The sequence below is a fragment of the Pipistrellus kuhlii genome, unplaced genomic scaffold (assembly GCF_014108245.1).
Source record: "Pipistrellus kuhlii isolate mPipKuh1 unplaced genomic scaffold, mPipKuh1.p scaffold_m20_p_88, whole genome shotgun sequence".
In the NCBI taxonomy this organism is placed as follows: domain Eukaryota; kingdom Metazoa; phylum Chordata; class Mammalia; order Chiroptera; family Vespertilionidae; genus Pipistrellus; species Pipistrellus kuhlii.
This window is the reverse complement of record NW_023425593.1, coordinates 104,182-129,974: the sequence shown is the minus strand read 5'-3', so window position 1 is coordinate 129,974 and position 25,793 is coordinate 104,182. Positions and strand designations below refer to the sequence as shown.

Genomic DNA, 25,793 nt, shown 5'->3' with positions numbered 1-25,793 from the left:
CCTCACACAACGAACTTAATTCGTTCCAGGAGCAAGTTTGTTATGCGAAAAGTTCGTTATGTGAAACGCGTTTTCCCATAACAATACATGTTAAAAAAAATAATTCGTTCTGTAGCATAAAATATGCTAAGATAACATAAAAAAAGATAATTTTTTTGTTATTATTTTTATTTAGATACATCTAAAAACATAATTTTTTTTTTAAAAAAAACACACATTTTTTTAATTTTAAGACAGACTAAGTAGAGTCTACCGAATCTTGCACATCTTCATCCATTTTCTGCTTTTTGGCCGATGGTTTCATGAAAAACCTGTCCAAAGTAGTTTGTTTTTCTCTTTTCTCCAACATCTGCTGGAAATAACGGACAAGAGTATCGGAGTAAAGATCGTTGATCCTGTTTGCTTCAGCTGAATCCGGATAGTGGGCATTGGTAAACTCCTGAACTGCTTTCCATTTGACCAGGATGTTCTTGATGTCAGCAGTTGGGATTGGTTGATTGTTTGATTGTTGCTCCTCATTATCAGATGACGCTTCCCTTTGAGCATTGTCCTGTTGCTGGACCAGAAGTGCTTGGAGCTCTTCAGTTGTCAGCTCTTCTTCGTGTTCCTCAATAAGCTCCTCTACATCCTCTTCCTCTACCTCTAATTCCAACCTTTGGGCCACTGTGATGATGTCCTTCACCACTTCTGTGTCATCAACTACTGCTTCTTCCTGGGTCCACGAAGGCACAAGCTCGGGCGAAGCAGTCGTGGAAGCTCGGGCAAAGCAGTCATGGAAGCTCGGGCGACTTCGTTGTGTGAAACGAAGTTCGTTGTATGAATCATGAAATGAAGTTCGTTGTGTGCAGCGTTCACTGTGTGAGGCGTTCTTTATGCGAGGCACCACTGTATGCAAATAGACTGAACAGCAGAACAACTGAACCACCAGTCACTATGATGTGTGCTGACCACCAGGGGGCGCGCATGGAACATGGTGGGTGTTGGTAGCAGGTGGCAGAGCACCGAACATGGCAGGCATCGGCTGAGGTGGGATGGTGGAGCAGGTGAGTGGGGGCACCAACCAAGGCGGGTCGCCGGCCGCTGTCATTGGGGTGAGCCTCTAGTGGTCACTGAAAATTCTTTGCTCCCATACACTGTGGTCCCACCAGGCCTTCATACCTGCTGCTGGCGCCAGCCCCACTTGCACTTGCACCGTTGTCGGTGCCCAGCGTGGGTCCCAATCACTTGGCACTGTCAGCGTGTGTGAGTGGTGGCTGCTGCCCCGATCGCCCCTTAGGAGCAGGGAGAGGTGAAGAAGCCCTCAGGGTCAGTGGGAGGGGGAGAAGCCCTCAGGGTTAGGGGGAGGTGGAGAAGCCCTCAGGGGCAATCGGGGCCAGTAGCCAACACTCCAACCCACTGATGGCGCCAGCCCCACTGGCACCTGCTGCTGGTGCTGGCCCCAATCAGTCTGCACTGTCGGCAGATGAGCGGGGTCGGTGCTGTTAGTGCACGGGAGTGGCAGCAGTGGGGGTGGGGCTGTCGGCAGCAGTGGACCAGGGGCCTTAGTGGGAGGGGCTGGCCGGGGGTGTGGAGGATGGGCCGAGATATGGCCCTTTGCCCACCGTAGACTCATGGCCCACAGTACCTTTCAAGGTACACAAATTCATACACTGGGCCTCTAGTACAAAATAATACTAAAAGTAATCTATAATTGAAAAATGTAAAAATAAAAAAATAAGTAATACAAATCATATGGTATTTAAAAGGCAAAAAATGAAACAAAACAAAACCCTAATGCTCTTTTGGTCTAAACCTGGATTATCTGGGTACTATCACATTTAAAAACCTTTGTTAATTTTTAATAGGTGAGTGAGCTCCTATCCTATATAATAAAAGGCTAAAATGCAGATAGACCAAACGGCAGAACAACCGAACACCTGGTTGCTATGATGTGCACTGACCACCAGGAGGTGTGCACAGAACATGGCTGGTATTGGCAGCAGGCAGCAGAGTGTGGAACATGGCAGGTGTCAGGATGGCGGGATGGCAGAGCAGGTGAGTGGGGGTGCCAGACCAAGACGGGTCACTGTCATTGGGGCAAGCCTCTGGTGGTTACTGAAAATTCTTTGCTCCACGTGCCGGAGTCCCACCCAACACTTACACCGGTGCTGGTACCCGGTGCTGACCCTGATCCTAGGTGCTGTCAGTGGGTGTGAGCAGCAGCTGCTGGCACCTGCCCCAATCACTCTGTTCCATCAGCAGGGCTGCTGGCAGACAGGGGATGGGGGGGTAGGGGGAGACTGTGGCAGGAGGGGCCTAGCCAAGACCTGCCCCAGTGCCCACCGCAGCCTCCCTGCCCACAGTTCCTGTGAAGGTGCACGAATTCATGCACTGGGTCCCTAGTATCATATACTTTGCAACTGCAAATTTGTTCTTTTTCTGACTTGTCTTCTGAACCATTGTTTTGCAATCACCAAGTTGCTGTCTATTTGCCAAAGTAAACCAGTAACAAAAGAGGAGGAGAGAACCCCACTTGCATCCAAGTCCTAGATCCAATTTGTCCTAGCGGATGAGAAAAGTGCTGGACCCATAATCCATTCTTCGTCTGAGCAGCTCAGCTTTAATCATCGCACAGACTCACAGGTCTGTCGTGGGGTGTGAATAATCGCTCGCTGCTCCCCAGTCCCGGCTCCCACTCTCGCCAGGAACACACACGCCTTGGTTGGCGCAGAGAAACAGAGCCTCATTGACAGGCAGGAAGAGTGTGGGCCCAAGACTCTGTCCAAAGCTCCTTGCCCTTCCAGGAGCAGCCGCCAGCAGAGCGGTCTGGAGGGAGAGCGGTGGCTAACAGAGTTTGCTCCGGGTGACTGGCCATGAAAAGCCCGGATTTACTTAACTTTGGGTCCAGTAACCTTGACTGGCGCCCAGCACTGCGTGTTTGTTTGATCTCTTTCCACGGAGGCTTTTTAACAGCTTCTCTGAGGTATTTCACGCAGCACAAGACTCACCCATTTGAAGTTGCCCAATTCGGTGGTCACTCAGCCTACCACGGAGTGGTGCAAACATCCCACAATCCGATTGTGGAACACACTCACCACCCTGAAAGGAAACCCCGCAGCCAGGAGCAGTCGCTCCCCTTCTCCCCTACGAATCCAGCCCCAGGCACCCACTAATCTACTTTCCCCCTCTTCAAAGGCCTTTGTAACAAAATAATCCCTAGACTTTACTTTGATTTACTTCTTGGCTGTACAAGACTGGACATTCACAATAGCTTGATGCACTCCCCCCCCCCCCGCACTCCCCCCACCCCTCACACACACACACAAAAGACCAGCAAAGACAGAGCTGTCAGGTTCCACTCCCAGAGGCAGCCACAGTCCCAGCTGTCCCTGCCCCCACCTGGCCCCCAGCGGCTTCGCTCTGGTCTCCTGCGGAGGCTCTCCTGACCTTTGCCAGTAACTCAGCACACTTCTCCCACTGGAGGAGCAACGGACTATGAACTTGGGCGAAGTGTGCCCGACTGGAAACGACTGAGGAGGACATGGCCCTGCTTGGGGGGGGGTGGGGGGGGAGGCACAGCAGGCTCTTTCTAAACACCCTCAGAGGTGAGACACAGGACAGATCAGGCTCAAACACTGTGGGGGGGGGGGGGGCACAGGAAGGAAGCTGCTCTGTGGCTGCTACACTCAATCCACAGAAACCCCTTCTCGGGAGCAGGGAGCAGCGGTGCAGCGACGCCCAGGCTGTGCGACAGCAGCCGGCCCATCACAGCTGCCCAGGGAGCAGCGCAGGGGGGGGGGGGGGCAGCGCACCTGGGGCAGCGGCAGGTGCTTTGGGCAGCGTGGTCATCTCTCCCACTGGCGTCTGGACGAGATGGTGCGGACAATGCCTGGACTCATACGGAAGTGAGGAAAAGGCCTATTATCTACGCATCCTCAGATTTTTAATGGGATTCAGGCCGATTCCCTTGGAGACCACAGATTGCTGATCAGCAAACGGGCAGGACCTGGACAGATCCTCTGTCTGGTGCCTGGCCGCCTGCTGTCCGCAGGGCTCCCTCTGCACCAGCCCAGCTTTGGAGACGCTTCGGGACCAAGGCCGGGGAAGGCAGGCGTGGGTGGAGAAGGGGGACCTGGAGGGGTTGCACCATTTTGGAAGGAAGGCAGGAGGGAGGGGTTTCCAAGCGGGGAGCGGGCTGGGGAAGCAGCACAGGCACTTCCCTCCTCCCTCCTGCCCGTCCCAGCCCCCTGGCCCTGCGCTGTGCTGGCACTGGGCTGCGCAGTGAACAGTTTAGACCATTGAGGAAGGAAGGACGTCCGGCTGCTGTTTGGTCCTTGCGAGCAAAGGCTTTCCGTCATGTAACTTCATCACCACCCCAACCCCACAAAGGCAGGGCAGTCCTGACTGCGCACGTGAGGAAATGGGAACTTAGGTGGATGGGGCACTCGCCCAAGCCCCAGAGTCCCTGGTGCTGGAGCGGAGATGGGCGACGGGAGATGTGAACTCCCACCGGTGGCCGGTGGCCGTGTCCTTACCCCACTCACCCACCCAGCCAGCATGGGGGGAGCTTGCATTTTCTTTCTTAGGCTGGCACTTTCCGCAGCAGGCATGTTTAATGAAGGTGTGTGCACTGTGTTGGATAACACTGAAGGGCCTAAGTCTAGTGTAGACATGCCTTCCACATGCACAGGAAACCAAAGGCAGCCTGTGGCCGGCAGGGTGGCGATTCTTGGCTATTGGGGTGGCCTGAACCTGCCCCCCTGCCCAGGCGTGCCTGTGCCCTGACCAGATCTGCCTCCCTCTTCCCTCTGAGGACTCTCCGGCCCCGGCCCTCCTGCATGATCCGGGTGAGTGCAGGGGAATCTGTCCTGACGTGAGCCAACTGGTACCCCCAGGAAGGACATCGCTACCTTCCCTGCAGCAAAAGCGCCCTCTTTCAGCAGCCTGCAGCCGGCAGGCTGCCTCCGGTCCTCCGATGCGTGTGTGTGAGCTACGTTAGCCCTGGCAGCGGACTGCGGAGGACACAGGCATGCCCACGTGGAGGGTGTGGTGCCCGAGCCCTGGGTGCACTCCCCAGGAATGAGCGTCTGGCTTCCTGGTCTACAACTGTGCTGTTTATGAGGTGCTTCCCGTGCCGATGGCACCGCAGAGCCCACCGTGCAACGATGCTTCTGTGTGTCCTGGGGGGGGGGGGTACTTGTGATACCAGAAACACATTTCTTACAGTGAAACGGGGTCACCCAGCTCCTCACTCCACAGCCAAGGCAGGAAGCACGGCCCAGCTAAGCAGAGGGTGGGAGGGAGTGGAGTCAGGATGAGGAGCAGGGAGGCCCGGTGTGGCTGTGAGGACGCCGGTGGGGCCTGCTGGGCGGTGGGCTGGGCAAGCTGGTGACTGCACCGCGGGCCTGAGGGGTGGGGGGTGGGGAGGCAGGAGTGGGCTGGTGTTTCATAGCCTCAACCTCAGCCACACCGCAGCCAGGCCAGGCTTCTCTCTCTAACGGACACACGGTCTGCCTGGCCCAGCTCTCTGCTCCTCAGAGCAGCCCTTTCCTTTCTTCTGGAGGCCCCGCCCGAGGGTGCACTGACTGTAACCCCCTGCGGGCTTCTCCTGGCTGCTCTGGTCACGTTAACATTCCTCTGTGCCGTCCATCCCCCCCCCCCCCTTTTTTTCCCCTTGATTTCAGAGAGGGAGAGGAAGAGAGAGCCAGAAACATCAATGGTGAGAGAGAATCATGGATCGGCTGCCTTCTGCACGCCCCCTACTGGGGATCAAGCCTGCAACCCAGGCCTGTGCCCTGACGGGAACTGAACCTGGGACCCTTGGGTCCATAGGCTGACGCTTTACCCACTGGGCCACACCGGCCAGGGCTGAAGCCCTCCTTTTTCAAACGACAAACAAGCTCCCTGGACCCGGCCACCTGCCTCCCCCCGTCCTCAGCCCGGGGCCAGCCCGGCTGCGTCCTGCGGGGCTCCCTGCGGCTGGGCCTGCGCCCGAACGCTCCGGCAGGCTCTCCTCTGCCCATTCTCCATCATCCTGAGACTGGCTCACAGCTGGCTCCTGAACCTGCCCACCCCAGCGAGGCGTGTCCGTCTTCTGGCTGAGACCCCTCAGGCATCTCCCCCCATTTAAATTATTTAAATTGCCACGTTGTGCGGAAGCCCTTTACACGGTGCCCCCTTCCCTGTGACTGAACCTGCCGCGACGGCCACGCCGCTCCCTTTACACCAGCACCCCACAGCTCCCCGCTGGGACCCCACGAAGGCGCGTCCAAGCCGAGTGAGGGAGCGCCCCACACGCTGGTAGGGTGCCCCCCTGGGGTGCTGTGGTGAGGTCACAGCTGAGGCCTCCCAGCCTTCCCCAGGGCCACTCAATAGCCATGCTGGTCCGGGTGGGTCGCCAAAGCGGGGGCCTTTGAGGACCCCTCGCCTTTGAGGGTCAGCCCCACTCAGACCCCTCAGCGGGGGCTGCAGCCTCTGCTGTACTAGCATCACCGCGCCCGCTCGCCCCGCTCGCCCTGCCCCCTCCTTCCTCAGTGACCCCGCCCACTGCCCACTCCCTCCTCAGTGACCCCGCCCACCGCTCACTCCCTCCCCAGTGACTCCCCACTCCCTCCTCAGTGACCCCGCCCACTGCTCATTCCCTCCCCAGTGACCCCGCCCACTGCCCACTCCCTCCCCAGTGACTCCCCACTCCCTCCTCAGTGACCCCGCCTACCGCCCTCTCCCTCCTCAGTGACCCCGCCCACCGCCCACTCCCTCCTCAGTGACCCCGCCCACCGCCCACTCCCTCCTCAGTGACCCCGCCCACCGCCCACTCCCTCCTCAGTGACCCCGCCCACCGCCCACTCCCTCCTCAGTGACCCCGCCCACCACCCACTCCCTCCTCAGTGACCCCGCCCACCACCCACTCCCTCCCTCCTCAGTGACCCCGCCCACCACCCACTCCCTCCTCAGTGACCCCGCCCACCACCCACTCCCTCCTTAGTGACCCCGCCCACCACCCACTCCCTCCTCAGTGACCCCGCCCACCGCTCACTCCCTCCTCAGTGACCCCGCCCACTGCCCACTCCCTCCTTAGTGACCCCTCCCCTCCCACTCCCTCCCCAGTGACCCCGCCCACTCCCTCCTCAGTGACTCCGCCTCCCCCCGCCCACTCCCTCCTCAGTGACCCCGCCCACCGCTCACTCCCTCTCCAGTGACTCTGCCCACTCCCTCCCCAGTGACCTTACATCCACATCTCCATCCCATCACAGGCCTCTCCAGGGAGAGCACCCCCTAACACAAGCACCCCCCAGCTCCTCCTGACTGCATCCCCTGAAGCACGTGATCTTTCCTGAGGGTTCTTGGTGCTCCCAACGGGATAAAGCTCCTCTCAGGCCTCATTTCTTCCGAAACATTGCACTTTGCCGTTCCCTCCCCTCATTTCCTTTCTTTACACAGACTCAGCCTTAGAGATGTGGTGCACAGAGCTGCTAGTGCTGCTGAGTCTTCCGAGGGAAGCCCGGCATGCCCCCTGCCATGGGCTCCGGAGCCGCTGAGCGGAGGGCCCGCTGGTCCGGGGTGGGGAGACCGTGGGTGGAGGGGACTCGCAGTGGCCACACACTTCCACTCACTCAGCCACCTCCTCTTCTTGGCTGAGACTCAGCCCTGACTCGGGGTTAGGCGGGGTGTGGGTGTGGGGCTTTTCTGAGGGTGTGATGTGCAAGTGTGTGCCAAAAGGGGCTGATGCCTCTGCAGGTGCGGCCCTTCCCGGGATGGAGAGGAAAGAAGCTGGCCATGGGCATTCCTGTGCAGCAGCCTCAGGAAGGCGCGGGGGAGCGGGATCCGGGGAGGAGACTCCGCTCAGGGGTGACCATCCCCACCCCAGGCTGTAAGGATGCGGCTGAAAACCAAGGTATGAGCTCAAGCTAATGGTTATTTGGTCAAAGGCTGTGATACCTTAATGCTGCGCTTTCTATTCTTTTTTCCTTTCTCCAGTTGAAGCAGATAGCCTTCGGAATTGGTGCGGCTTATTTTCAGCTGGTTCCTTCGGCTTTTCTCTGAGTTGAGTTGGGATTCACTTTCTGTTCTTGGCAGAATGGGTGGGAATATGACCCTGGCCGAGGCCCCTGCGCCGGGCTGCACCTCGGCCAGCTGTGCCAAGGCTTGCTGGTGCTGCTCCATGAGCCGCCCCAGCCGCGAGCCTGGGGCCTCCTCAGGGGAGCTGTCCGGGGAAGGATGGAAGTTCCTTATGGGGAAAAAGCACAGATCTATGAATAAGACCTGATACGCACATAGCACAACACTCTTTAGCAACCATTATTTTGATGTATTTTTTACTCCATAAATCACTTTAAAGACCTTTTCATACATTAATTTCTTAACTCAAAATACATACATATATATATATTTTAGGGGCCCGTCCGGTGCATGAAATCCATACACTCAGGTTGGGGGGGGGGGGTCCCTTACACAGTCCAGGAGCCCTTGAGGAATGTCCAGTTGGCTAGCGGGCCTAAGCTGTCAGTCAGACATCCTTAGCACTTCCATGGAGGTGGGAGAGGCTCCCACCACCACTGTTTTGCTTTCCAGCCATAAGCTCAGCTTCTGGCTGAGCTCCTGCATTGATGGTTTGACCCCTGGTGGTTAGTGCACATCATAGCAACTGGTCGTTCTGCCATTCAGTCAATTTGCATATTAGCCTTTTATTATATAGGATTATTATTGATTTCAGAGAGGAAGGGAGATGGAAGAAAGAAACATCAATGATGAGAGAGAATCATTGATCAGCTGCCTCCTGCATGGCCCCTACTGGGGATCAAGCCTGTAACCCGGGCATGTGCACTTGACCAGAATCGAACCTGGGACCGTTCAGTCCACAGGCTGATGCTCTATCCACTGAGCCAAACCAGCTAGGGCTATTTTTATCTTTAGATTAATCTAGCTTTTATTTATAACTTTCATTTATTGCACTTTAAAAATAAAAAAATAAAAACCACACCATTTTGGAAAGTGAAAGAATTTTCCACTCCAAAATACCTAATAATGCTGGATTAAATGAAACAAAAATCCTTTCACAAGTAGTTGAATTCGTATGAAAAGCAGGGAATCTTCAAAGACAAATCAAACAAAAACAAAACCCTAAAAGTAAAGCAGATTTTGCATAAACTGAAGCTATTAGGTCCAAAACGTCTCCTGAGTTTTAACGTTTGACACGAGCTGGATATGGGAGACCATGTGTGACGGGGAATCAGGTCGGAGATGCCTGTATGAAGCTGCAGCCCTCAAAGAGCTGCACCTCTACACAGAGGCGGCGTGCTGAGAAGCTCATTGGCCAGCCATGACAAACAGCAGGGCAAGCCTACCTGTCTCGGTCTAAGCTCTGAATTGGGGAAAAAAAATTTTCTGTGAATTTCCATGGGAAAATATTTAGGTTAAATTTTACTTTATATAATCATGGCAACTTAACACAAAGAAATTAACATAAAAATGATCCTGGAATCAGGGTGCCTCTGTAGAAATGGGGGAAACAAAATAAAAAGGTTCTCTGGAGGAATACAATGTCACCCCAGGCTGCCTAGCAGTCTACAGACAAGATGGCTGAGCATAAGCTGGCAATCCCAAATCCTAGGATAGATGAGGACATACTCTACCAAGTATGAGAGTTAGCAGACAAATATGCACACACACAAAGCAGTAGAATATTTCTAAGAACTTCAGATAATAGAATGTTAGATAACATTCATAAAGTAAGCATGTTTAAAATCATTACAGATATGAAAGAAGAAATCAAAACTCTGAGAAATATATTTGGAAAAAAAGAACAGGAAGGTTCTAATCAGAACCACATAAAGATTCTCGACAGAAAAATACCCTCATTAAAATGTATAACTCAATGGGTATATTCTCCCAGCTGAGGAGAGCTACTGCACTGCAAAACTCATCAGAGGAAACTTCTCAGAAAGAAGCACAGAGAGATAACAGCTGAAAAATAAAGAGTTAAAAAAGATACACAGTCTAGAATAAAAGAATCTAATATACATGTGTTTGGTGTTTCCAGAGGAAAAATAAAGCAAATATGGAAGACATAATATTCAAAGGGAAAACTGGTGGTAATTTTTCAAAATTTATGAAAGAGATGAATCCTCATATTTAGGGATCATAGAAGAATAACAATTAGGATTTAAAGTTTCATACCTAGATAATTCACTGTGAAACTTCAGAATACTAAAAGCAAAGGAGAGACCTTAAAAACAACAAGAGGAAAACAAACAGATTCTAAACAAAATGAATAATTATATTGATAAAAGACTTTTAAAAGAACACAAACTAGGCGATAGAAAAATAATGTTTTTGAAGAGGTTAATTCTCTATTCAGGTTAAACCAGTGTTTCCCAACCTTCTCTCATGATGAGAATCACCTGGTGGAGTTGTTAAAACACAGATTCCCGGATCCCAACTAAGAAGTGCTAAACTAGAATTTTTGGGAACATATAGGTAAAATTGCATACCTAACTTAGTGCTCTGTATATAAAATCTGTCTTAGAGCACTAGTTAAGTATACAATTTTACCTATATGTTCCCAAAAATTCTAGTTGAGCACTTCTTAGTTGGGATCCAGGAATCTGTGTTTTAACAACTCCACCAGGTGATTCTCATCATGAGAGAAGGTTGGGAAACATTGGGTAAAACTATACTTTCAGATGAAGGATAAAGTGACTGCAGGTAAGTTTACCAGCGCTGGAGGCTGATTCCAGCAGGTCATAAAGACAATCAATGTAAGTAGTCAAAGTTCAAATCTGCCTACAAACAATAGAACAAAGTGAAACAAAAAGTACATATAACTTGAATAGTTTTACAAAAAATTCTATGAAATCTTTAAGTAATGGAGGTATCCCGAAGAATGCAAAATAGGGGCATACTCCCCAACTCCTTTTATAAGGCTGGTATATCTTCATAATCCAGGGGAGATGGGGCCAGTGGCAGATAGGGAAATTCTAAGCCTGGGTCTTTTGTCTTTCTCTCCTTCTTCCCTCCCTCCAACCTCTGGCTTAACTAGAGTGGAGGAGACAGGGAAAAAGAAAAAATACATCAAAAGTGGACTATTTTAGGCAGAAATTGGAGCCAAGGATGGTGTTAGGTAAATTTTTCCTTTCCTCTGACCATGCCATGACCCTTCCACCCCCCACCACTTCCCATCCTTCGGTTCATGTCTTTCTCCTCTAGAAATCCACTTTCGAAAACAGCATTCTTACCATAATATTTCCAAGTTCTTATATCCAGCCTCTGGGTAAGTAGGTTTGGGTTGCTTCTTATTTTCAGTTGCTCTGCTAACATTTACTTTAGAAGCAGACTGAGAGCCTTTGTGACGCAGGGGCACTTGTCTCTTAGTGAGTCCATTAGGGTAGTTCAAGTCCATATGGGCAAGAGTGTTCATGTGTAGCTGCTGGTATAAAATTCTGTCCTCTTCTTGATCTTTGCGTCCTCTTTTTTTGTTAAAATTCATCACCGAGTGGTAGCCAGGAGCATTTTTGTATAATAACACCTTGTCAAAAGTCTGCTGCGGTGGAGTGAATCTGTGGGAGGCTTCATGGGGACCCTGGCCCCTAGGAGCCCCTGAGTGTTGCAAGTCACCGCGGGGGGCAAGCGTGACTGCAGCTGCCTCGTGCCTTCTGGACGCCTCCCCAGGCTTGTTCTGAGATTGTCGTCTGGGAGTGTTTTTCGGGTTCCCCTGACTGAAAACCAGCTCCTCCGTCACCGAAGACTTCCGGCCGTGCCTGTGCTTCTGCTGTGTGCGGGCCCTGTGCCCGGCGGCTCTTCTGGAAGGCTGCTGGCCACGGGCGGCTTCAGGGGGTGGCCCTCCGGGTTCCTGACTTGATGTCGCACTTTCATAGTGAGACCAGTGTTCCTGGTAATGCCAAAAAGATAGTTCTGGTTAATGTGAAGTTAAAAGATCGGCCCTCCATCAGCAGATGATTGGATCCAAAAACTATGGTACATCTACACAATGGAATACTATGCTGCCATAAAAAAGAAATTCTCATCATTTGCAGCAACCTGGATAGAATTGGAGAACATCATGCTGAGTGAAATAAGCCAGTCAATGAAAGAGAAACACCACATGACCTCACTCATATATGGATAATAAAGAACATTATAAACTGAAGAACCAAAAGATAGATATAGAGACAGTAAAGCAACAAGCAGTCAAATTACAGCAGGTAGGGTAGGGAGATCTGAGGGAGATAATAGATCAACCGAAGGACTTGTATACATGCATATAAGTACAACTAATGGACACAAAACTCTGGGGAGGGAGGGCATGTTTGGGGGGGAGCAATGGTATATGTACAAAGATAATAATTTAATTAAAAATTTAAAAATAAAAAAATAATAAATAAATAAATAAAAGATGGGCCCTCTTCACACATTTAAATGACTGTTTCATTGGGAGCTGAGACTCGCAGGGAGGTGACCGTGGCGTTGACAGGGGACAGACTACAGAGCTTCTTTCCTGTCTCCGGCCATGAGAGGAGATGGCCGGCGACTCCTCCTGGGATTTTAGAGTCTACATTTTTTAGAGAAACAGAGAGTTTAGAATGGACTTTCTACCAAGGATAAGACTTTGACTTAAAATCTTATAAAATGAAATGTTACTAAGTTTGGGTGGGGAGAGAAGCTTTACTTCTAAAGAGCTGCATACAAAGAAAAAGCAAAATATTTAAGTTTGTTTATTTATTTATTTATTTATTTATTTATTTATTTATTGTTAATCCTCAACCGGGGATATTTTTCCAGGTGAGGATTAACAAATTTTCGAGCGGGTGGACAGGAATGGGAGACACAGAGAAAAACATCATTGTGAGAGAGACAAATCCAATGGTTGTCTCCCACATGAGTCCTGACGGGGCTGGGATTGAGCCTGCAGCCAAGGTACATGCGCTTGATCAGAATTCACCTCGGGACCCATTCAGTTCGCAGGCTGATGCTCCAGACCGGGTAGGGCAAGTTCACTTGAACGAATATGAATATTTTAAAAATATTAACCAGAAAGAACATGATTTGCTTTACCAACCAAGCACAAGTTTAGTATGAAATACACTTCACTTATCATATCTTTTACTCATGTAGTTCAGCAGCTAGAAATGACCTCTTCACCAAATGGAACAAATTGGATTTTGTAAGAGTCTGCACTCTGATAGGACGTCTGTGAGTCCACAAGGGCTGTTTTGCTTCTGTTCCTTAATGTAGCCTGTACGTAGGCAATCAAACGTCTGGGGGAAATATTTCAACTGCACAACAGTCTTCATGCTTTTCAAAGTCTTGTAACAACAAAATGTACTCCTGATATAATAGGTACACTACATACTAAGTCATTTAGAAATATTTTTCAAGGAATAAAGCACTCATTACTTTGTGAAAAATTCGCTGAGCTAAGAAGCCATTGCAAAGAATGAATAACTGCTCACTGGAGACAGTCGGGTGGCCATATGCATCCGCATGGCATCTACCTGTGCCCATGCCTCCTTCCTGAGCACACGCGTGTGAAAGCTTGTGGTCTGAGTCCACAAAACATTCATCCAAATATGCATGTTTCCAGGATCATTTGAGAAAAAAGGCTTAGAGTAAGTAAGTCATGTTTTTGCTTAAATGGTTTACCCTGCTATGAAGAATGATCAAAGTATTGCAATGAATTCAACTTTTATTTCACTTTCCTGGTATAATTGCTAAGACTCTTTCTATACTGTATAATATTAGGTGGTATTCTATTTTGAATGAAATCTCATTATAATGATAAGGGGGAGACTAAAACATAGAAGAGAGTTTTACTTCTTACCAGATTTTTAAAGTAAGAATGGCTTATATTTTGAAGTTTAGAGTATGTTCTCTTCCGAATTGGAGATTTCTGGAGGATTGGCCAAATTCTGATTAGCTCCTCTAAACTTTAATTTTTTAATTTTTTTTTTTTTTAACCTGTGATGCTCCAAAAAAGGAAAGGTCCTTTTCTGTATTCCAGTTAAGACAGGCTGTGGCCCTGGCTGGGTAGTTCAGTTGGTTAGAGGGTTGTCCTGGTACACACAGAGAAAGGTTGTGGGTTCGAGGGCACACGCAAGAATCAACCAATGAATGCATCAATAAGTGGAATGACAAACTGATCTCTCTCCCCTCTCTCTCAAATAGATGATTTAAAAAGGAAAGACAAGTCCTTCCTCCCAGTCAGTGCCTTGAGCTGCGTGGGAATGTGGGCGAGAAGGCTCTGCAGGTGCCCGCGAGCACCCTTCTTTGCAGTGGATCTGGAAGAAACCCGTTGTTTAGTCTCACAGGTGTGTGCATGAAGCATGTGGCTCTTTTCATGGCTGGCATCACTGTCCGTGACAGGCAAGAAGACCGTGTGCTGGGATCTATAAACATGTACTGATGCTGATAAGGTCGTTCTTTGTCATATCTTTTCAGACTTTTAACTGCTAGAAAAATAAGTGACCAGAAACTATTTTTGCTGCCATCCAACTATACTTCCTTTAGCTCTCTTTCCTCATTTCCACACACACAAAAAAATAAATAAAATAAAATAAAATAAATAAATAAATAAATCTATTAGGAATGTTTTTTCCTGGGTACAGACATGAAATCTCGGTGACAGCAGTGTTCCTCCCAGGGTGCACTGTCAACAGGTCAAGGACTCATCGTTTCACGGAACTTCGTCTCAAGTGTTAAATGTGCTATTCACATAAATGTAAGTGCCCAGAGGTGGCATTTTAGTCCCCAGGAAGGATGACACTTATGGGCTTGATGTGATTTCTCTTACTTTCCCTGTAGCCTACTTGAGATCTGTGGTTTACCCAGGACTTATTAACCTACAATGGAGGCATCAGGTGTCACACGTTAGGTGGTAAGACCTGAGTTCCCTGAAGTTAATACACGAAGCCATTCTCAGGCCATTTAATCTCCGTCAGCACTGAAATCCTCATTTCATCTGCTCTTGCTGGGGTTCTTTTGTTGCCCGCAAGCACAGCCAGCCCATGCTGCATGCACTCAGAGCAACTGCTTAATGGCTGGAGGCTTTCCTGGCGCACACAGAGCGGGGTCCTTCGGCTGCACTGTCAGCGCCCGGGCATCCTGGTGCCTAATGCCAGGATGATGATTTCTTGGTGAGACCCGACCTTAGTTAATGTCTGTTCCCACTGGGCCATCTGAGAGAAGTTCCCCCAGCCCTGTGAAAGGCGGACTAGATGTTTCATCTTTCGTGGCTTTGCTGTTTGCGTGGCACAAGCAGAGCGGAGAATATATGCTCTGATCTCAACCAGGAAGTTCATCATTCAGAACAGGCTGCAATCTAGCTGAGGGGAAGGCCTACAAGTAAGGGTATAAAAAAAAAGTTACACGAGGCGGGTAAAAGCAGTAGGAACATGGAACAGGCTGGCCCCACAACCACATATGGTGATTGAAAAATCAGGAGGGGTGTCTTGGATGTGGAGGTCCCCACTGAGGAGCGAGGGGTCTTACCCCACACCAGATCCCCCAGCCCGGGCTCCAGCTCCAGGAAGGGAAGTCCCCATAACTTCTGGCTGTAAAATCAGTGGAGCCCAGCCGGTATGGCTCAGTGATTGAGCACCAACCTATGAAACAGGAGGTCATGGTTTGATTTCCAGTCCGGGCACATGTCCGGGTTTTGAGCTCGATCTCCATTGTTGGGCGTGCAGGAGGCAGCGGATCAATGATTTTCTCTCTCATCATTGATGTTTCTCTCTCTCGCTCCCTCTCCCTTCCTCTCTGAAATCAATTAAAAATATATTTTTTTTAAAAAATTGCTTAAAATTAATATATATAAAAAAAACAAACCAGTTTCAAGGTGGCAGTAGAGATTTTGGCTGAGTGAGGCAGAGGATGCTGGAGTCCCTCTTAAAGGGCCTGCACACGGCCTTATTCTGCCTCACTCCCTCTGAGCTCCGTGCTGGGGAAGCAGCTTGAAAGGCACCACAGACACCTGGAGGCGGCGTTCTCCCAGACAGAAGTGCTGGCAGAGGCTATTGTTTCTGTGCTTAGACTCCCCCAGCAGAACCAGCAGGCAGGGGCCATAAACTGAGTTTCCCTCAATGTCTCACACTGTTCACCTTGCCCTTGTGATTCCCTGATACCCCACCCCATGCCCCCTGCAGGCCCACCAAAACCACCTCCAGTGGCTTTTTCATACAAACAGCCTGGCTCGGCTCATGTGCGGACTTTCCTAAACCATCTCTAAGGTTCACGCACCCCAAACAAGCAGGTCCTGGCTTCTTGGTGGCCCCATGCATCTTGTTAAGTGGCCCCAGGTCCAGCACTAGCAGCAGCAAGCCTTCGCTCACAGCTTGGCTTGGCCTCTCCTGAGCACCTCCATGCCCAGCACAAGTAGCAGCCATCTGCACGTCACACTGTGGCTCATGCTGGGTGGCTTACCTTGTCCTGCACCTCCCAGGAGACCCCAGAGCCAATGTACCTGATGGACAGATTCAGACTGTCCACCAAAGCACTATACAACCACTTCCCAAGCAACACATTCAAGGGGAGGTGTCACCAGACATAGAACTCAACTGAAGCAAGTCCTCCTACATGGGGTGAGGCCTGCACAGCTGATCCTTAATTGTGGTCTCACCACGCCTCAAAACCAATAGGCCTGGAGGTAAACACCTCCTATTGGTGCGCCAACAGCAATCAACGCTCCAACAACAGGATGGTGCACACAGCTCACAGAGGGGTCATACCTGGCGTGCCCAGTCTGAGTGACTGGGGAGGCTGTGCCACTGGACTCCACAAGACACCTACTACATTAGGCCACTCTACCAAGACCAGGAGATACAGCACCTCTACCTAAAACCAAGAAACAGACACAGGAGGCAGCCAAAGCGAGGAGACAAAGAAACCTGTCCCAAACGAAAGAACAGAACAAAACTCCAGAAAAAGCACTAAACAAAATGGGAAGCCTTGAGTAGATGCGGAGTTCAAAACACTGGTTATAAGGATGCTCAGTGAACTTATAGAAAGAATAAATGAACTTAGTGAGAACTTCAACAAAGATAGAAAACATGGAAATGGAGACAGGAAATATAAAAAAGAATCAGTCAGAAAAAAAGAGTACAATAACTGAAATGAAGATTATATTACTCCATAGAGTAGATGGAGTAGAAGATGAAATCAGTGATTGGAAGATAAGGAAGCAGAAAACACCTAATCAGAACAGCATAAAGGAAAAAATAATCCAAAAAAACAAGGATAGTTTTAGAAGCCTTTGGGATAACTTTGAGCATCATGGGAGTGCTGAAAAGAAGAGAAGAGAAGAGAAGAGAAGAGAAGAGAAGAGAAGAGAAGAGAAGAGCAGAGCAGGGGAAGAGGAAGAGAAAGAAAGAGAAAGAAAAAGAGAAAGAGAAAGAAATTAAAAACATATTTGAAAAAATAATGATGGAAAACTTCTCACACCTGGTGAAGAAAAAGACACATATGCCCAGGAAGGGCAGAGTGTCCAAAACAAGATGAACCGTAAAAAGTCCACATCATAATTAAAATGCCAAGGGTTAAAGACAGTGAGAATCTTAAAAGCAGCAAGAAAACAGCAAAGGAGATCCCATAAAGACCCAGCTGATTTCTCAACAGAAACTCTGCAGGCCACAAGAGATTAACGAGAAATATTCAAAGTAATGTAAAGCAAGGATCTACTGTACACTCAAGAATACTGCACCCTGTAAAGCTATCATTTAGAATCAAAAGCCAGATAAAGAACTTCTGATACAAGAAAAAGCTAAAGAAGTTAATCACTACTAAGACAGTATTAAAAGAAATGTTAAATGGTTTTCTTTAAGAAGAAGAAGAAAAAAGATGAAAATCCTATCTAATAAAAGAGTAACATGCAAATTAACCATCACCCTGCTATACCCACAAGCCACGCCCACCATCCAATCAGGAGTGCGTATGCAAATTAACCAACCAAGATGGCTGCAGCCATAGAGCAAGCAGGAGGCTTGGGTTTCCACAGCAATGGAGGAAGCCAAGCTTTCTGCCTGCCTTGGTGGGCCCAGGCCTCTACTCAAGGCTTCAAAGTTTCAATTATAGAAGATAAATAAATCCCAACAAAAATGGAAGTAGCAATGGAACTGGAGAGAGCAGAAGGCTTGAGTTGCCCCTGGTGATGGAGGATGCCAAATTTCTGCAGCCCTGGCCTGCGTTGGCCTCAGCTCAAGGCTACAAAGTTTCAATTATAGAAGATAAATAAATACCAGATACCAGTGCCTCTACTTGGGTCACCAGGGGGTGTGGCTGGCCTGCAAACCACCACAGGCCCCTTGCCCAGGCTGCCCCACGCCCCAAGAGAACCCCCACCCTGATCTGGGACACCCTTCAGGGCAAACCAGCTGACCCCCACCCATCCACCAGGCCTCTATCCTATCTAATAAAAGAGTAATATGCAAATTGACCACCACTCCAACACACAAGATGGCTGCCCCCATGTGGACACAAGATGGCTGTCACAACATGGCCAGCAAGGAAAAATAGTTGGGAAGGACCTGGCCTGCAAGGGAGGGCAGTTTTGGGCAATCAGGCCAGCAGGGGAGGGCAGTTGGGGGCAATCAAGCCTGCAGGGGAGAGCAGTTAGGGGTGACCAGGCGGGCAGAGGAGGGAAGTTGAGTGTGATCAGGCCTGCAGAGGAGTGCAGTTAAGGGCAAACAGGCTGGCAGGGGAGCAGTTAGGCATCAATCAGGCTGTCATAGGAGTGGTTAGGGGGGTGATCAGGCTGGCAGGCAGAAGTGGTTAGGGGCAATCAGGAAGGCAGGCAGGTGAGCAGTTGGGAGCCAGCAGTCCTGGACTGTGAGAAGGATGTTCAAATGCCCATTTTGGCCCAACCAGGATTGGGCTTAAACAGGCAGTCAGACATCCCTCGAGGGGTCCCAGATTGGAGAGGGTGCAGGCTGAGCTGAGGGACACCCCTCCCCCTGTGCATAAATTTCATGGACCGGACCTCTAGTATGAATAATAAAATGGCAATAAATACATAGTTATCAACATTTACTTAAAATTCAAGTAGCTTAAATGCCCAATTAAAAGACATACAAGAATTGAATGGATAACAAAACAACACCCATACATATGTTGTCTATAAGAGATCCACTTCAGATTGAAAGACACACATAGAATGAAAATCAAGGGATGAAAGAAGATATTTCATGGAAATGGGAATGAAAAAATTTTTAAAAGCTGGGGAAGCAACATTTATATCAGAAAAGTAGACTTTAAAACAAGGTATTATAACAAAAGATAAAGAAAGTTCCAGCAAATCCACTTCTGGGTATGTATCTGAAAAACAAAACAAAACAACACAAAACAACCCAGAACACTAAATTAAAAAGACATTCATATGTTTATTTATAATAGTCAAGATATGGAAGCAACCTAAGTGTCCATCATAGATGAATGGGTAAAGAAGTTGTTCATTATATACAATGGACTATAATTCATCCATAAAAAATAATATCTCGCTATCTGCATGGATAGACTAGAGGGCATTGTGCTGAGTGAAATAAGTCAGAAAAAAATAAATGCCATATGATTTTATTTATATGTGAAACCTAAAAAACAAAATAAACAAACATGCAAAACAGGAACAGACCCATAGATACAGATAACATTTTGATGGATGTCAGGTGAAAGAAGGCATTGGGGTGGGAGGTGTCAAAAAAGAGAAGGGATTAAGAAGTACAGGTTAATAGTTACAAGATACTAATGGGTATATGTAAAGTACAGTGTAAGGAATCCTATATAATAAAGAGGCAATATGCAAATTGACTGTCACACCATCACATAAGATGTCTGCCCCCATGTAGTCACAAGATGGCTGCCACAAGATGGCCAGCAGGGCAGGGCAGTTGTGGGTGATCCGGCCAGTGGGGGAGGGCAGTTAGGGGTGACTGAGCCTTCAGGGGAGGGCAGTTAGGGGAGACCAGGCCTGCATAGGAGGGCAGTTGGGGGCAATCAGGCTGGCAGGGGAGTAGTTAGGTGTTGATCGGGCTGGCAGGGGAATGGTTAGGGGGTGATCAGGCTGGCAGGCAGAAGTAGTTAGGGGCAATCCGGCAGACAGGCAGGCAGGCAGGCTACCAGTTGGGAGCCAGCAGTCCCAGATTGTGAAAGAAACAGCCCCCTCCCCCAGTGTAGTTGATAATATTGTAAAAACTATGTGTGGCATCAGATGGAGACTAGGTTTATTGAAGTAATTACTAGGTTGTACACCTGAAAATAATATAATATTGTGTGTCAAGTGTAATTTGAGACAGCATGGAGGGACCTGAAAAGTATTATGCTAAGCAAAATAAGCCAGTCAGAGAAGATCTCAATTATATGCAAAATCTAATGAACAAAATGAACTGATGGACAAAATAGATGCAGGGACATAGAAGCATGGAACACTTCCCTAATCTGGTGAAGAAAAAAGACTTTCAGAGGGAAGGCAGGGTTTGGGGTGGGGGTTGGAAGAGATTGACTGAAGAACATAAATGCCTATGTGCATAACCCACGGTGCAGTGAAGGCCCAAGGGAATGGTGGTTTGGGGGCAGGAGCAGGGTGGAGGGGGTCAGTGGCAAAAAAAAAAAAAAAAAAAAAAAAAAAAAAAAAAAAAAAAAAAATTAATATTTTCAACAATAAATATAAATTTAAAAAAATTATTAAAGAAACAAATACATGAGTACTTTGAAGTTGGGTTATAAGTTCACCTGATAATATTAAGAAAATTTAGAGCATACTTATCAACTGGCTCTAATATTCAGCATCTGTTCAGATTTTAGAAGAAGGTGGTGTTAGAGGCAAAACCAAATTAATAGCTCTTTGGAAACGTGGGATGCTTACATAGGATATGATCCCAAAGACTGTGAGATTAGTCAAAGATCCTTCACACCTTTTACACTACCACTCATTTTCCTCGCCTACAAACTCGAGAGTAATTTAAGAGTGACATAAAGGAAAATATCCTCTGGTTTTCTCTAACTTTAAAAAAATATCTTTATTGATTTCAGAGAGGAAGGGAGAGGGAGAGATAGATAAAAACATCAAAGATCAGAGAGAATAATTGATCAACTGCCACCTCTACGCCCCCTACTGGGGATCGTGCCCACAATCCGGGCATGTGCCCTGACTGGGAATCTAACTGATGATGTTCATAGGTTTATGCCCAAACCACTGAACCACACCAGCTGGGCTTATTTCATCCTTTTGAAGCTTTTCTTAACTGGAGAATTTCCTATTTCTTTGTTGACAACATGTTCTTTGCCTAGGAAGGATCTGTTGGTGGAAGTGTGTTCCATTTCACTGACCTGCAAGGGTCAGACCCTTCGCTAAGTACTGTGTCTAGTTCTGGGTACACACGGAAGTGGATTTTGGAAGGTCTGTGACAATTCTCAGGACACACAGAATGATTCAGGACAGCAAGATCTACATGGAAAGGTGAGTGCAGAGGGATTGCGTGGCTTATAAATAAGAAAAGAAGATGAGAATGAACACCAATTATCAGTATTTTAAAAATGAAAATACAGAGGCTTAAATGGTCTCAAGGACTGATTCCTTCATGACTTCTTTCTTCCCATGCCCTATCTCTACTTTCTCACCTATTTTTCAGCATCTACATGTTACAAAGAAGAAAGAATCTCTCACTTGATCTCATTTTCCGCTAAAACTTCCCTCTTAACCCACCGTTCAGTACCTTGAAAATGTCAGCACTCCATTCCTCATCTCACATCTCCCTTCTGCACCTGAAGCCACTCTGCTATTCCCACCTCCCATCCGAGCTGCGCTGCTCAGGTCTCCAGTAACCTCTCATTTAAAAAAATGTATTTTATTGACTTTTTTTTTTTTTTTTTTTTTTTTACATAGAGGAAGAGAGAGGGATAGAGAGTTAGAAACATCGATGAGAGAGAATCATCAATCAGCTGCCTCTTGCACACCCCCTACAGGGGATGTGCCCGCAACCAAGATACATGCCCTTGACTGGAATTGAACCTGGGACCTTTCAGTCTGCAGGTGACGCTCTATTCACTGAGCCAAACCGGTTTTAGCCTCTTAGTTGTTAATACTATGGGTATCTTTTTCTTTAACTCTTTATTTTTCAAACTTCAGAGTTATTTTAAAAGTTAGATCAAACCATGCAAGAATAGCACAGAGAGCTCCTAAATATTTTTACCAAGATTCACCAATTTTTAACATATTGCCACATGTTATCATTCCTTCTCTGTCTCTTCATATATAGATAAACACACACACATTTACATATATTATTTATATTATTGTTTGTGTTATTGGTATTCAGTTTTCTCTGAATCATTTGAAACTCGAATCTATGAAGTGCACATATCACCCCCTTTTCATGGCATGTTTACTTGTTGTCTCTGCAGTTTGACCTTGACCTTGACCTTGCTCACTGATTTTTCTTTCTTGAAATTTCCATGTCTCCTGTTTTATCCTAGTCAGCTTATGACCTCTCTGGCAATTCCTTTGTAGTCTCACCTTCTGCTCTCTACCTCTACCTCTGCTCACTCTTAAACGTCTGCTGTTCTTTATAGGGCCTTGTTCTAGACCAGTGTTTCCCAAAGTGTGGTACGCGTCCCCCCAAGGGTACGGGAAGAGTTTGGTGGGGGTACACGTTGCACCGGAGTTTGGTGGGGATATGCACTGCACCGTGTTTAGCTGTGCCTAATTCTACGTTCTCACGAGTACGAGGGGTACTCAGCGTTACGAAAATTACAGAAGGGGTACACATGTCTCTCTTCTTCCACTACCCACTGGGGGCATTTTAGCAATTCCGGCAGCTTCAATGCACCAGTGAATTCTAATGACACAGCATTGCTCGCTCCCATGCTCTGTGCCCAGACCAGATACAAGCAACTCCAAGCTCCACACCAAGCCCCCATCCTCACGCCCTCCCCCTTTCAGCCCAGCACCAAAGCCCGGGCCTTTTCCTCCTCAGGGCACTTGGAGACTTAGCTTTTGCTCTCGGGGCTAGCCCTCAGCCTGGGCTCAAATAAACTCCAAACCGTTCCTCTGTTTGATGATGTGCGCAGGATTCCAAAGAAACCCCAGGACGGCCCTGCGGACACAGACCTGCTGCTGGTCCCACAGGGGCCCGCTGTGCTCACTGGCTCCGGGCTTCAGATTGGTGGCCTCGGGCGAGGTCTCTCTTGGAATCCCAGACCTTCCTGCTTTCTGTTGCAGTCCTCACTTTGCTTTAGTCACTCTTAGAAAATCCTCGAGGTGGCACCAGAAGACAAGGGTTGGTTGAATTAAAATTAACCCAGAGAAAGGAGAAAGGGGTGTTTGTTTTTATGTTTCAGTCTTTCAACTGGGATTGCTTTTTAAGAGTCTGAATAAAAAAAAATCTTTGCTAATTAAATGAGAGGGACACCTATTCCTTCCAGCCCCAATGTTGGGCAGTCTTCCTTAACTGACATCACAGGGGCGTCTGGGAAACCTCAAGGCACGAAGTGACCTCACAGGGACACCCAGGACAGTGTAACAATAACTGACTGGTCTGAGATCGCACACATGGGATTGTCACTCAGTGCTCCCAGCCCTGGCTGTATTAGACCGCCAGAGGGACACCAGGCACAGGAGAGGCCCAGAGACTCAGGAGGGGAAAGCCCCAAGGAAGTCAACCCACAAGCAGCACTCTGTAACCCACAACATGGTATTTCTAGAAGCTCATTCGGATTCACAGATTCAAAAGCTAAATTCGAAACAGGAAATGGTGCCTCCACGGCCAACAAGCCCCAAAGGGGCAGCCACTTAGCAGCACTCCTGGAGGATTCGCATACAATCCATGCAGAGCTTCATTTGTAAGTATTTAAAGAAAAGAAAAGATTTAACTCAAAAATGATCATAGGTGAAGATGACTAAAAGGGGGAACTTTTGATATGTTCAAGTTGATTTTTATGCATGCACAACTGGAAAAAACCAGCTCTAAAATGAAACAAAATGAATGGGAAGCTTACTTTGACTGAAAATTAGGAGTCTCAAGACAAGGCACAGATAAACTCTCTTTCCCCCAGGAAGTTGGTAAAAGAGTTTGAGGCTGTCTCTGAATTAAAAATGGCTTCCAACCCCACTCCTCGCTCTTTTCCAACCACTCCACCCTGTCCTTTACGCTCTGAGCTTTTCTGTGTGGACTTAGACTTATTCCCCCCCCCCCCCCCCCCCCATTTCTTCTCTTCCTTCTCTCCTGCCTTCACCTTCCCTGACTGCAAAAGAAACTACAAATAGCTGAGCTGCGATGAGCTGGAAAGACCAGGCATTCTGGTGGCTCCCTTTAGGGAAAGGCCAGTCCCAGGAAGGGGAGGACCAGCAATAACTTGTGTGACCTCGAGTGAAAAACAATTAAGAAATTTTGCTGGAGATCTTCCCCTGCCCCCTCCACGACCTTCAGATTGCAAGGAATTTGGTGAACAATTAGGACACAGGACCCTGGCTCTTCAGACCTGTCCCAACTGATTCACCTGCTGGTTTCTGAGAGGAAGGCAGCACAGACGTTACATGAGGCTTGTTGGGGAAAGCCTTCGGAAGGCTTTTTAAGACAGAGAACAGGATGAACACAGGGAACCAGCCCACTGGCTTTACCAAAGCCCCCTCTTAGGTGCCCCCAAAAGGGACTGGAAGGAAAGCCAGCAATGTAAGGGAGACCTGACGAAACCAGGCCTGAGTTCTCCGAACACTTTAAGAAAACTTTCAAACATTCAGCTCTGTCTCCAGGCAACTTTGATAATCACCGAAATTATCCATTTCTCAAGTTGTCATTTTTGGAAGGATTAGATGAAGAGTTTGTAATTCTGGTTGAACAGCATAAATTAAACTGGCCTACTATGCATGCTAATAAGCTAGCAGTTCTGGCTGATGAATTATCTAAAACTATTCAAGAGAAGGAAAAGGAGGAAGCTACTAAAATCATGAATTTACAGCTCCAATAACGAAGCGACCAGGGCAGACCAGGACTCACCGGGGAAAGAACCTGTTTCTCCAACAATCCAGGACATCTGGAGAGAGAAGGCAGAAAACCGGAATGGCATTTAGAAAAAAGAAAAGAAAAAAGGGAAACAGAAGCAAGCATAAGGCTGCTCCAAAAATCATGAGAGAGCATTTCCCCTTCTTACCAGTCTTCAAAGGAAACTGAAATTATCACAAAGGGGGAAATTACCGAGGCCCTTATCCATGCCAGGACTGCTTTATCTGTTTTCTGCCCTCTCCCTCAAAGTAAAACTTCTAAACAAAGACAGGGATAGCTAACTAATTACATCTTTTTAATGCAGAATCTGTTCCCTTTCAGCGCGGGAATGTTATGGGGCAACATATATTTTTACTGGTCGAATCTGCCTCAATACACCTGGTAGGACAAGACTTCCTTGAAGCTCCTGACACCCACATATCCTTTTCTCAGAAGGGCAAGTGAATTTAGAAGTAGGCAGATCAATTGAGAAAGTAATGCTTTTAAAGGCACCTCGAAAAGAGGAAACTGCCCTGGCCAGTGTGGTTCAGTGGGTTGAGCATCATCCCGTGCACTGAAGCGTTGCCAGTTTGATTCCAGGTCAGGGCATGCTCCAGGGTTGTGAGTTCCAGCTCCTGCCGGGCTGCACACAGAAGGTGGCCTGTTGAGGTTTCTCTCTTCCTCTCCCTCCCTCTCTCTCAAATCAATAAAAGCATATATATATAAATTTATTTATTTTTTTATTATTTTTTTTTAAGAGGAAACTAATCTTGAGACTGAACATTTATCACAGGATGTCCCCATGAGCTCTGGGATCTTTCTACTCTGGATATTGGCAAGATTAAGTTGGCTACTCCT

At 47.9% G+C, this 25,793-nt stretch overlaps 1 protein-coding gene and 1 long non-coding RNA gene across 2 annotated transcripts in view; one reads left to right on the top strand and one right to left on the bottom strand.

Moving 5' to 3' along the window:
* JHY (junctional cadherin complex regulator) overlaps positions 1 to 25,793 on the bottom strand; it is a 93,525-nt gene that overhangs the window by 8,666 nt on the left and 59,066 nt on the right. Inside the window, exons 4-5 of the mRNA XM_036426008.2 lie at positions 11,214 to 11,866; positions 7,918 to 8,206 (exon numbers count right to left, since the gene is read on the bottom strand). Of these exons, the coding sequence (XP_036281901.1) occupies positions 7,918 to 8,206; positions 11,214 to 11,866 (942 nt within the window). The remainder of the gene's footprint in view (positions 1 to 7,917; positions 8,207 to 11,213; positions 11,867 to 25,793) is intronic.
* LOC118712350 lies at positions 1,246 to 2,199 on the top strand. The gene is made up of 3 exons (XR_004986015.2): positions 1,246 to 1,288; positions 1,351 to 1,454; positions 2,177 to 2,199. It is a non-coding gene; the product is annotated as an uncharacterized LOC118712350 (long non-coding RNA).